Consider the following 13,871-nt stretch of genomic DNA (forward strand, 5'->3'; position numbering starts at 1 on the left):
GTGTATTCTTCTTTTGGTCCACTTGCATTCTTGTCAGCAGCACTGGGAATCTGTAGCCCTAATTTGCTGCGTCATCTTGCTGCGTCAGCTCTCCGTGTGTGTGGTGCCACTCCTCAGCATGCTGTGCTTTTTTCTCGTGGGGAGGCTCTCCTTACGGGGTGCACTTCTTGCGTGTGGCACTCCCCTATGAGGGGAACACCCCTGTATGGCACGGCACTCCTTGCACACATCGGCACTACGCATGGTCCAGCTCACCACACAGGTTAGGAGGCCCTGGGTTTGAACCCTGGACCTCCCTTGCGGTAGGTGGACACTCTATCAGTTGAGCCAAATCTGCTTCCCTGTAAGTCTTTCTTTATGCCATTAAAATTGGAGAGTGAGAGTCCTCCAACTTCATTCATTTTCAAGATGGTTTTGGCTATTTGAGAACTTTAACCTTCTATATAAATTTGGTGATTGGCTTTTTATTTCAGCAAAGCAGGCAATTGGAATTTTATTGAGATTACATTGAATCTGTAAGTTACTTTGGGTAGAATTGACATCTTAACAATATTTGGTCTTTTAATCCATGAACATGGAATGTCTTTTGATTTATTTAGGTCTTTTTAAATTTCTTTCAGTGATATTTTAGTTTTCTATGTATAAGTCCTTTACATCCTGGTTAAATTTATTCCTAGATATTTGATTCTTTTAGTTACTGTTGTAAGTGGAATTTTAATTGCTATTGTAAATATCTTCCAGTGATATTTTAGTCCTTTACCTCCTGGTTAAATTTTAACCAAGTCCTTTACTGAAACATTTTTCAGTGATGTTTAAGTCCTTTATATCCTTGATTAAATTTATTCCTAGATATTTGATTCTTTCAGTTGCTTTTATAAATGGAATTTTAGTTGTTTTCAGTAGCAACTTTTTTTTTCTTGATTTCCTCTTCAGATTGCTCATTACTAGTGTATAGAAAGAATACTGATTTTTGCATGTTGATTTTGTACTTTGCCACTTTACTGAATTTGTGTATTGGCTCTAGTAGCATTGTTGTGGATTTTTCTATATATTCAATCATGTCATCTTCAAATAGGGAAAGTATGAAGGTAATGTTGGCCTCATAGAATTAATTAGGGAGTGTTCCCTCCTCTTCAATTTTTTCAAAGCATTTAAGCAGGATTAGTGTGAATTATTCTTGGAATATTTGGTGAAATTTCCTTGTGAAGCTATCTAGTCCTGGGCTTTTCTTTATTGGGAGGTTTTTGATAACTGATTCAGTCTCTTTACTTGTTACTCATCTCTTGATAACTTTGATTTCTTCATGAGTCAGTTTATGGGTTTCTAAGAATTTGTCCATTTCTTCTAGGCTATGTAATATTTTGGCATATAGTTAGTGTATCTCTTATTGATCTTTTTGAAGAATCATTTTTTGGTTTTGTTTTTTTTTAAAAATTCTCTATTTCATATAGCTCTATTCTAATCTTTGTTATTTCCTTCCTTGTGCTTGCTTTGGGTTTAGTTTGCTTTTCTTTTCTAGATCCTCCAGTTGAGAGATTAGGTCTGTGATTTGAGATCTTTCTATTTTTTTTAAATGTAAACAGAGTTACAATTTCCCTATCAGCAATGCTTTTGCTGCATCCTATAAGTTTTGGCATGCTAGATTTTCATTTTAATTCTCCTCAAGATATTTCCTAATTTCCCATGTGTTTTACTCTTTAACCCATTGATGTTTCTTTTTTTTTAAAATAATTTCTTTTTTTTTAATCTGCTCCCACCCTTGCGACTTGCTTGCTGTCTGTCTCTGTGTCCTTTCGCTGTGCGTTCTTCCATGTGTCTGTATTTATATTTTTATTTATTCCCCCCTCTGAGGCTTGTTTGTTGTCTGCTCTCTGTGTCCATTTGCTGCGTGCTCTTCTGTGTTTTTTACTTGTCTCCCTTTTTGTTGCATCACCTTGCTAAGTCGGTTCTCTGGGGTGCTTGCGGGCCGGCAACACTCTACGGTGCCTGCAGGCTGGGCGGCTTTCCATGGTGCTTGCAGACCGGAGGCTCTCCCTGGTGTGCAGGCGAGCCTGCCTCCACAAGGAGGCCCTGGGACGCGAACCCAGGTCCTCCCATATTGTAGATGGGAGCCCAACCAATTGAGCCACAGTTGATTCCCCCATTATTTTTTGTTGAAAAGTATGTTGTTTTATTTCCACATATTTGTGAATGTTCCAGTTCTCGCTCTTTTATTGATTTCTAGCTTTATTCCATTGTGGTTGGAGAAGATGCATATTATGAATTCAGTATTTAAAATTTATTCAGAATTTTTTTGTGACTAATACTTGGTCTTTCTTGGAGAATGACCCATGTACACTCAAGAAGAATTTGTAGTTTGCTGTTATTGGGTAAAGTGTTCTTTGTATATCTATTAGGTCTAGTTGGCTTATAGTGTTGTTGAAGTCTTGTATTTCCATAATGAGCCTCTGTCTAGATATTTTGTCCATTATTGAAAATGTTGTATTGAAATCTCCTATTAATATAGCACTGTCTATTTATCCCTTCACATCTGTCAATATTTGCCTCATATTTTGGAGCTTGATGTTATGTGCATATATATTTATAAATGTTATGTCATCTTGTTGAATTGACTCCATCAGTATATAGTGACCGTCTTTGCCCCTTGGTTTTTATCTTGTTCCTTTGGGTGGTTCATCATTTCCTGTTCCTTTGTTTGACTTGTAATCTTTTTTGCATGCTATACATTTTAATATTTTAAAGTGTTATCTTTTGGATTTAGTCCCTGAGCTGTCTGTTTCTTAAGTTTGTATCCACCTTAGAGATATGAGAAAGATCTCATTGAGTCCCAGCAGCTACCAGAAACCAGCAATGCAAACAACACCCTTCATAGTTGTGCAAATTGATGCTGTTGTCTGGTGCTCTCCTTCATAGTTTAACTCTTCTATCAACAAGATCAGACTTAGGCAACAGTGAAATGGGTCCCCTCTGTCTTTTTTTTTTTTTAATATTTATTTTTTATCTATTTCTCTCCCCTTGCTCCCCCCTCCCCGTTGTCTGTTCTCTGTGTCCACCCGCCACATGCTCCTCTGTGATCGCTTCCATCCTTATCGGTGAAACCAGGAATCTGTGTCTCCTTCTGTTGCGTCATCTTGCCACACCAGCTCTCTGCTCATGTGGTGCCACCCTTGGGCAGGCAGCACCTTCCTTCATGCTGGGCAGCTCTCCCTACGGGGCGCACTCCCGGTACGCGAGGCTCCACCACGCAGGGATACACCTGTGTAGCACGGCACTCCCGCCGTGCACCAGCACCGCGCATGGGACAGCTCCACACGGGTCAAGGAAGCCCGGGGTTTGAACTGCGGACCTCCCATGTGGCAGGCGGATGCCCCATCCATTGGACCAAGTCCACTTCCCCTTCTGTCTTTTTTTGAATGCGCTTCTTGTCCTGGGCTTGTGGAATCCCCCCTTTTATAGGAATCTGAATGTCCTTTCTACTTCCTATGAGTTAGACTGTCACTTCTCCCCTCCCCCCGTGAGTTGCTCAGTTGTATGTCTTAAAAACAGGTAATCCTTTGCCCAAGCCACTTTGACTTGTTTTTTACACTTCTTTAGCTATCTATAAGCTATTTCTGCCTGCAGGGCAAGTTCAAAGAGGGTGAGCTGGTTTCCTGGTTGTCTTTCATACATCCACCAGATAGATCGGCACCAATATGCACATAGGTATTGCCCTACTCTCTCTGAAACATGACCAGGGACCTACAGTGGCAGCTTAGGCTGACTCCACACAGTGCCATGGAGGAGTTAGTATAGGGATCAACACGGGTGCTACAAGCTGCTTCTATCATTTTTAAAGCTTCATTTTCTTGATTAGGCACTTGCCCAATTATTATAACCCTGTAACTGTTTTTCTGATTTTTGAGGAAGATAACTCTACCTGTTTTTGCTAGTTTTTCAAAGATTCTGTGGGTGCACAGTGCTCAAGAGTGTCTTACACCATCATCTTGGTTGACCAGGAATCCCTTTATGCTAATTTTTAGAAATAGGGTCTATTGGTATCTTCTAGCCTAGTATAGACCATAAGATTGCTATTCAAATTAAATTCCAGTGGGCAGTTTAGGTCACTTATAGCTACCTTATGTAAGAAAGTTAGTAATTTGAATGAAAACTTTCTGTAGGCCACAAAAGCACCCCATTTCCACATAAAGTAGGTGTGTCCCTCTCCGTTGAAATGGTCTTGGTATTCAACTCTGAAAAAAAATCTATTTTGGGAAGCAGATAGAGCATCCGCCTGCCGTACAGGAGGTCCAAGGGTTCCATATCCAGGGCCTCCTAGCTTGTGTGGTGAGCTGGCCCATGTGCCATACTGCTGCATGCAAGGAGTTCTGGCCCACGCAGGGATGCCCCCACGTAAAGGTGTCTCCTGCACAAGGAGTGGCCTGTGCAAGGAGAGCTGCCCCGTGTGAAACTGCAGCCCGCTAAGGAGTGGTGCCACACACATGGAGAGCTGACACAGCAAGATGACGCTGCAAAAAGAGACAGATCCCCAGTGCCTCCTGATGAGAATACAAATGGACAGAAGAACACACAGTGAATGGATGCAGAGAGCAGATAAGGGGAGGGAGAGTGGGGGGGGGAGAAATAAATAAATAAATCTTTAAAAAAAATCAGCTTTGACATGGTTTAGGCAAAAATATCCTACCTATGTCAAAAGGATCACAAAGTTTAAATTTGAATTCCAAAGAATACTTTAAAATAATTTAAGATATGATTCTAATAAAATAATTTAATTGCTGTGAATGCAAAGGGAGAGTTGGGAGTAGGGGGAAGATGGTATGAAGAAGCTATAGATACAGCAGAGTAGTGTCCTGCTGTGCAGAGGGCTGAGGTTGTTAAAAGCAGGATAATAAGAAAAAAAGAAAGAAGAAAGTGTGAACTTCTAAGAATTAGCAACATGTCTAACTAAGCCCTACTAGAACAATGATTCTTTGACCTTGAATTATTTGTTGGGGCAGTTGATAAGGTCCCCAAAAGATGCAAAACAAGTTTGAATAGAGAGGAAATCGAGTTAAGCCAGAAGAAACAATGAAGATGTTAGACATGTATGTGTCTAACTTGTGGGTGTAAGAAGAGAAATGTGCCTACCTGCCCTGATTACTCACTTGCTAAATTTCTATGTAAATATGGCTATAATTATGCATATATATAGATAATTATAGAATAACACAAATAGGAAATCATTGGGATTTCCTTGAAGTCTGTACCAGGAATATTATCATCTGTGACAAAAGACAAAAAATCTGCAGAAAGCCATGATAAGGCCAGTTGAAAAATACCCGTCTAATAGATATATTGTGCTTATTTATGATTTACAACTCTCCTGCCCTCATGTGTATTTGTTTTCTGATCTGTCACTTCAGTTTGCGTTGCTCATCCAGCATAATCACTAAATTGTTATAAAGAATCCCTGCAGTGTATTCCTTAGAGAAATTAGTCCATAGTGGCTAAATAACTTATTTAATATATACTGAACTGTCATAAAGTCCTTATTTAATTTATCCATGATTAAGATAATGTTCCAAGTTTCGTAACAGTCCAAAAGTTGAGTGAACAGTTCATGCCAAATTTACAGTAACAGAGATAATAATCACTTTATATTTTATAAGGAAATGAGACATTTAGAAAGAAATGAGACATTTTGTTTTGCTATTCCATACCTCCATCTTTGATACATATGATTGTACATTTAGATCTTTACTTGTTGGAAATTGTTTTCTATGTTTTTAAGATCTTACTGGCCTCTAGTGGTAATATGATGCTATAGTTTAAATATTTCTAACATTTATAAGTGACTCAAAATAAAGTCGTTTGAAGGCATGGTCTGCCAATAAATTCACTCAGTTCCAAGTCAGCAGTATTCTCAGAGTGTATATGGGGCATCGTTTTCCTCCCAAAGACCTGAGAATGTATCCTGTGCTCTTGTCTCTGATTTACCCCCACCTTTTTATTTTGAATGATACTGGTTTAGATCTGAAGCAGCCTCCCATTATTTTAATGCAGGTATAGTGGTGATGCCTGTGTCAAGCTGTGCTAGCAGTTCTTTGTTGAGTTCTTCTCTGAAGGCTGTAGAGCCAAATTTCCTTATTCTTAAAGATGTTTTTATTTGTTTCAATTTTCTTAAAAGGTAAGTATTCAGTTTACCATGGGGTTCATATTTATACTCATCTCTTGATTTGTTTTCAAAGAATCTTACGTTTTTATACTGGTTTAGTAAACGTGAAAAGTGATTCATCACTTTTGTTTTTCTCTCTTGTCAAACAGATGTGAAAGGGCCACCTACTCACCGTCTGTCTTGTGGTCAGTCACCATATACTGAGACAACAACATGGGAGCGCAAGTACTGCATCCTCACAGACAGCCAGTTGGTGTTGCTCAACAAAGAGAAGGAGGTGAGATGGAGATTATTGAGGAAAGCTACTTTCCTTTTCTGACTGAATTCCTGAAATAACCTAGTTTTTATTTCCATTTATCTTCACTCTTTCCCCTCCGATCTCCCATTACCTGTACCGTTTCTTTTCCATACCCTCTTTACCCCATCCCTTCTCTTTTCTTCCCTTCTCTTGCCTAGCACTTTATAGTATGGTAAAGATAAGATTCTAACCTAAAAGCAATTTCAGTTTCTTATTTTAGTAGACAATGTATGTGTAAGGGCCCAGATAATGTGCCTTCCATGAAAAACTTATTCTTTTCCAGCCACTGAAAAATGTGCTTACTTTTGTTAACATCTCCCTACCCATGATCCTATTCCAATATTTTATTGTTATTATATTTTATTCAAATAATTTAATAAATATCAGCCTTTTCTAAAAGTCTAGTGCTTGTCACTGTGTTTACATTAAGTAGATATGGAATAAAAATTGATAGAGTGAATATTAGTGTAGAAATGTCTAATTATCCAATTTGAATAACCAGATAATTAAAAATGCTCATTTTAACCAATCTACTCTGTCAGCTGTTTTTTTAAATCAAAGGTATTAATCAGGAGTGATATAAGCAGATTATTTACCATCTTTTTGCCCTTACCTACATTTTATTCAGTTTAGTACTCTACGAAATGAAATAGCCTAAAGATAGATAGCAGAAGGACAAGAGGCTATGACATGCTTATTATTAGTTGGTTAAGTATGTCTGATTAATTGAGTAGCCTAGGCCCAGGCCCTCTTTTTTTTTTTTGAGACTCTGCCAATTTTTTTTTATACACCTTTAAAGTTGCCAGGCCCTCTTTTGTGTCTTAAAACAGCTCTTCATGACAAATAATTTTCTAAAACAACGAGTTTTATGCTTTATCTCTTTTTATGCCAGTCATCATAAGTAACCCTAAACACCCGGCAAACTCTCATCTCCCACATTCTAATCCCCATGTATATCCCCTTTTCTGTCCCTGACTTCCATTCATCTTTCCCCACCTCTTAAAACCTTTTCACTGTGCTTCTGCAACTCATAGCTCATCAGCAGCAAAATAAGGTATTTCTACCACCTCTTTTCTGAAGGCATTCCTTAACTTCTTGGTCTAATGGGAATTTTCTCTGAAGACATTATCTCCCATGAAGTCCTCTCAAGTGATGGCTATTTCCCCCCACAGCCCTCATACCATGCTGCCTGGAGTAGATAACTTTCTCCTTTGATCACTGTTTCATGTCTCTTCACCCTCATCTCCCCAAAACAGTCCTAACCTTGAACCTCATGTTTTAATCATCTTTCGATCCCAGCTCACTCCTGCTCTTTTTTTGTTGTTGGTTTTAGCTTGTTTCCCAATATCATTATGTTCAACACTACTCCAGGCTTAATTTTTGATGATTTCAATCTACACAGAAATGATCCTTTCAACACACCTGCTCTCAGTTCCTTTGACTCTTCTCTTCTAAGGATCTTTTCCTCTACCCCATCTTATCACTATAACTCTGTCATATTGTGTTGTGTGCATCCCATCTCTGATCATCACCTCCTATCCTTCTAGTTGATTCCTTGTTCCAACAATCCTTCAACCTGCCAGGGACCTACAGTCCATTGATCCTGATACCTTCCTGCCCTTCATACCTCTCTTGTCTCCTTTTCCTCTTACCCACCCTGAATTCCATGGTCAATCATTCTAACCACTCCTTCAACTTCCTTGCTCTTCTCTTGCTTCATCTACTTACTTGACAAAGCAATAGCCCAGTTAAATCCCACTTCCCATCTACTCTGCCCTGCATCCATGTAGCTTTATACATCTGAAAAAATCACACTACCATGTTGATGGTCTTACTTTAAACTCTTAACTGTAAACCTCACTTGAACCCTTAACACTACTCGCCAATCACAAAACATTATCCTAATTTTCCTAGTACATTTACTTTTCCACTTTCCTAGACTATTGCTTTTTAATCTATCTATAGTGAAGGAACAGTTTTTCCCCCTCTTTGTTCATTGTGGACAATAAAATACAATAAAATGAATTGTTCAGGAAAATGAAATTTTAAAAAGACATAAATCCAAATCCAAATTTTTATTAGAATTAACAGGTTTGAAATTACAATTCAGTAAATATACCCAAAATAATCATAACACAGAAAAAGAAGGAATAGGATTATAGAAATTGTACATGTTCATTGAAAGTATGCTATAAAACAGGACAAATGCACCAGTCATAGCAGGCAAACACACTATACTTTCTGCCTATACTTTCTTCTTCTTGTTTATACTTCCTTGTTTATCTAGGGCCAGTAACTAACAATTTGCAGAACAGCATAGGACTTTGAGCCACACTTTGAGTAGCTCAGTCCAAAATTATTTCCAAGATCATTTTTCACACCTTCTCCTCTCCTTAAACCTCCACTTACAGCTGATTACTTTGCTTCCTACTTCGCTGAAAAAAAAAATTAAGCATTTAGAAGAGTGCTTCTGAAAACTCCAATTACCATGTCTACCCATCATCTAGCGACTGTTTTCCTCCATTAACTATGGTTGAACAGTCCATTCTCCTATGGGCAGCCCCTCCACTTGTGCCAATTCTACCACTTCTTCCATATCCAAAAGTATGTTTCCAGCAATGCTTCAATTTTAGGATATATCATTAGCAATTTTTATGTCTTTAGTTTTTTTTTTTGCTTTCTGCCAGATCATTCCTATCAGCATACTGTTATTTCTCCCTTACTTAAAGAAAAATAAACCTGCTTCCAGTTACTACACCTTTCTTTGTTTTTTTTGCAGCAAAATTTCTCAAAACTTCTACATGCATTGTCTCGAATTCCTCTCCTTTCATTTTCTGTAAAACCTACTCTAGTCAGAGTCTCAACCCACGTACTCTGACACATTGCTCTTTTTAAGCTCACTGGTGACCTCCACTTTGCTAAATTCAGAGGTCAAGTCTTAGTCCTCATGTTACTGAATCTGTTAGTGTCAGTTAATGCAGTTGATCACTTGTTTCTTTTCCTGAAATCACTTTCTTCACTTGGCTTCTGTGACACTGTAGCCTCTTAGTTTTTTTCCAGCCTCTCTAGCAGTTCCTTCTAACTCTTCTTTGCAGATATCTCTTCCTCTCTCCAAATCTTAGCTTGGGAGTGTCTCAGAGTTCATTCTTTATCCCTTATTTCCTTAAGGACCTCATCCAGTCTTGTGATTTTTAATACTCTGTAATGCTTGATAATTCCTAATTTTAATCTTATGCCTATACAGCTCTCTTTTCTAGGCTCTTATATCCATCTGCTCATTACACACCTCCATTTGAATCAATAATGAATATTTCCAGCATTTCCCAGACTGAACCTCTAATCTTTCCTCCCAGTCTTGCAGAGGTCAGTCCCATCTCCATTAACCGCAATTCTGTTCTTTAAAGGTTCAAGGCCAAAAACTTCTTCCCCAACTCACTACCCTCCAGCCATTCTGGCTTCCTCATTATTCTTTGAGCACATCAAGCATACTTCTACCTCAAGGACTTATTTTAGACTTTTCCTCTGCATAGAACCTCTTCCCTCAGATATCTGCATGACCCACCTCCTCACCTCCTTCATGTCTTAGCTTATAAACCACTTGTTCAGTAAGACCAACCTTGACTGACCCATTCCAAATTGCAAGCCCTCCCCTGCATCTCCATACAGACCTTCTGATCTAGTTTCCTGGCTCTGCTTTTATTTCCAGAGTATTTTTCACTTTCTAAAATGCTATATAATTTATTTATTATGTTTATTGTTTATTGTCTTTCTCCCCTGCTAGAAGTTAAGCTTTAGGGCATGGATTGTATCTCTTTTATTCAATGCTATTTCCCACATTTCTTTGATAAGTTCCTGACACAGAGTAAACTCTCAGTAAATATTTGTTGGATGAATGTTGAAAAAGCCAACTTACAAACTTTGATTCCTAAATGTGTATTTCCTTATTTTAAGTCTGAGAGGAGGTGAATCTTCTCATCCATCTTTCTTTGCTGTGATAAATATACCCAGAGCATATTCCTTATTTTTTCTAAAGCTGGATAATAAAGAGAAGAAAAATTGTATAAAAGGTGCTTTTCCATAGTCGAATAAGTGATTCCATCTTTATTTATTGAGCACCTGTTATGTGTGTTCACAGAAGTATTGTGGTCACACAAATGTAGTTTTGTTGGGGACACATTGAGGTAAGTTAAAAATTATAACATAACCAGCAATATTGACCCCAAGGGAATGATAAATTGAAATATGCCCTAGGTGAGTTATGACCTGGAGTGGAGAATGACAAAAAGAGGTTTTACTGAGAAAGTTATGATTAGACCATGTCTTAAGGGACATGTAAAAGTTCACCAGCAGGATAAAAAGGGAAGGGCATTCCAAATATATATATATAAAGATACAAAGTCAAGAAATATCTTATTTCTCTTTGGCAAACTGCAAAATATTCAGAGTTCTTGGAAAACAGTTTGCAAGGGAAAGAGCAATAGCTGGCAAGAACCAAATAGTAAAGGGCCCTGAAGGCCATGCTAAGGAACTTGTACTTTATTCTGGAAATGATCAGGACCACGGAAAAGTATTTATTAGGGCAATGACGTCACCATATTTGCTTTTTAGAAAAATAACTGTTGATCATACAGGAAATTGAGTGAAAGGAGAAGGGATTGGAAGCAGTTAGACAAATTATGAGATTACTGCAGTAGACCAGGTAAGGGATGATAAGTTTTAAAAAAAGTTTAAAATGCTGAAACAGATGATTATGTTCTGTCATTATTAAACTGCAATAATTGAATTAAGGCTCTAGGAAAAGAAAATGTTAAGCTATCGCTGCACCTGCTACCCAAATAATAAATTTAATATTCTGTTAATTTCATTACATGGAAAGATTAGAAAGCCTTTTTTGTGGGAAGTTCCAGAATATGCTGTTACTCTTCTACCTTTCAGCCACACTTTAATGGAGAGTATAAGACTTGGCCTTGAAATTTTGCATTGAACAATTTAGTGTTTCTTGAAAGGAGGTGTTAAGGAATTTCCTGCTAAAATTATCTTAAAAGGTTGTTTTAAACCCTAATCTGCTAATCACGGGGGTGTTTATTGCTGTGTTATAAAGATCAATTAAAAAGGTTCAGTAAGGATTTAAATGGAATCTTTAGCCAAACACTGCTGGAACGTAGGAGGATTATATTAGTTTAGTATCACTTATGTGTTAAGTCAGTGTGTGGGATCTTTTAATGATCTCTCTTAACTCTGCATGTTTCCTGTCAGAAATGGGAAAGAGTCTTTTTGGTGAATATACATGGGCAAAGTTAAATACACCAATTACCCATTTGGGAATGTAGCAAAATGTAGCAGAAGGGAGGATCTGGGTGGAATGGTGAAGAAATCTGCCAGAGGTATCACCTTGTGAAATGATTCATTGGTTCAGTAAATTGCTTCATGCAAATTGTGCCAAATAGACATTGTTTATGTGTTATGAAATATCCTTCCCTGCCTTAGTGCCAGGAAAGGCCCCAGCTGACTTGGCACTAACCAAATTCAAGGGGAGGGAGTGTAGGAAGTCTTTTTGAGTTCCGTTTTACTTGCAAGAGATAAGACCAAGTGAAATAGAAATTAAGGAGCTGAAGGAAATGGTAGTGAAAAAGATTGTTAACCATTCTGGGAGGAAATCAGTACAGTGTTAAAATATAAAGAAAGGTGGTTTGTGAGTTTCTTTCTCTTGGCAATAACAAGCCACCAGGACAGGGTAAATTTGTTTCATTTGTCTGTACTTGGAATTTCTTAAAGCTGGATGCTAATGTATGGGTAGCAAGGCAGTAATAATGCAACTTTAAAATATTTAAAAATATTTTTCTTGCTTTTGGAAGGCAGTATTTTTCACCCAGATATATTGATGAAAATTCGAAATAGCAGAGAAGCTTTGTCCAAAAAGTAAAAAAAAAAAATCAATTGCTATTTTTCCTGGGGTAAACAACCTATGATACATTTCATTCAGAACCACTTTCAAGTTACTCAAGAGATATATAAGCTTCCCCTGTAGGTGTATTCATTGTGTTAAATGCTAAAAAGAATAAGGCCTGTTTCCTTTTTCCTCTCTCTTCCTCATAACAAATTTAGCTGTGGAAATAAGACAAATAAATATTTTTTAAACTAGCCTTTGATAAATAAACAAGTAAACTGGATAGAATAGAACTCCATTTATTTTAAAGAACCTTGCTCTAACTAAATATGTCATGAAGATATTGGCAAACAGGAATTACCAAACAAGCTTATGAAAGGAAGGGTTTTGTGTTATGAAATTAATCTGTAGGATGTACCAAAAGAAGCAATGGGAAAGAAACACACCAGTTAGGAGACTACCACTGATTTGATCAAAAAACTTGAGTGGCTTCCTTGAATTATGCATGGCCTGATATTCTGCCTCACATCTCTATCTTCAGAGGCTTTAGCTAAATTGGCCTACTCCCTGTTCAAAAAAAAAAGTCTTATACTTACTAACTTCTTGGCTGATGTTACGCTTCTTCTTTTGTCAAAATTTTCCCCACTTATCAAATATTCATTCATTCATTCATGGGTTGGAGCTAATTTAAGGCTTGGGGATCCTTATGTGGAATCAGTCACATAAAGGATTAATTATAATTCAATGTAATGAGCACAGTGATAGAGAAAGATATATTATTAGAGGAGCCTAAGGGAGATGTACTTAACCCTTTGTGATTGGTAGCAGGGGAGGGGATTCTGGAAGAGATGATCTAAGTGTTAGCGTGAATAGGAATTTACTGGTAGGTACAGGGTAGAAAAGAAAGTGAGGGAAAGTATTTCAGGCTGAGAGAATAAACTAAGTAAAGGCACTGAAATACAAAATAGGGAATATAGTAGGGAAACAGAAGCAGTTAGTTGTTCCTGAAGAGTAGAGTCTGAGGCTGGACACAGAGAGATGCCAGACTGTGGAAGACCTTGTGTACTATGTTAGGGAACTTGGCTTCACTCTATAGTTTAGTCATTTTTAAATTCTCTTTTCCTATAAAGAAGAACCCCTTCTTTATAGGAAAGCTTATGTAGACACCCTATACAACAGGTAGACTGAGAATTGTGCTCTAGTTGAAAGAGAGAGATACACTACCATCCCCAACATACCCACTCCACTCCCACACACAAATATAACCTCACTCCTTTGAAAACCACTATTAGAGGCAAAGAGGAGTCATTAAAGGGCTTTAAGTCTCAGAATGACAATCATTTACATTTTAGAAATATCACTCTGATTATGTAAAGGAAAGATTTAAGGAGCAGAACCTCAGAGGCAGATACCAGCAAAGAGATGGTTGGAGTAGTTTGGATAAGAGATGCTAAGAGGCTTCCAGTACCATCTATGATGGAGTAACTGGGAGAAGACTAGCCCTCCCAATGTAAACATAAAACTGGACAAAATAT

General features: G+C 37.7%; 1 protein-coding gene across 7 annotated transcripts in view; it reads left to right on the top strand.

Moving 5' to 3' along the window:
* RASAL2 (RAS protein activator like 2) overlaps positions 1-13,871 on the top strand; it is a 459,173-nt gene that overhangs the window by 226,731 nt on the left and 218,571 nt on the right. For all 7 annotated transcript variants that reach the window (XM_058274784.2, XM_058274786.2, XM_071207582.1 and 4 more), the window contains exon 2: positions 6,301-6,428. In XM_058274784.2, the coding sequence (XP_058130767.1) occupies positions 6,301-6,428 (128 nt within the window). The remainder of the gene's footprint in view (positions 1-6,300; positions 6,429-13,871) is intronic.

Source organism: Dasypus novemcinctus, chromosome 13 (assembly GCF_030445035.2).
Source record: "Dasypus novemcinctus isolate mDasNov1 chromosome 13, mDasNov1.1.hap2, whole genome shotgun sequence".
NCBI lineage: Eukaryota > Metazoa > Chordata > Mammalia > Cingulata > Dasypodidae > Dasypus > Dasypus novemcinctus.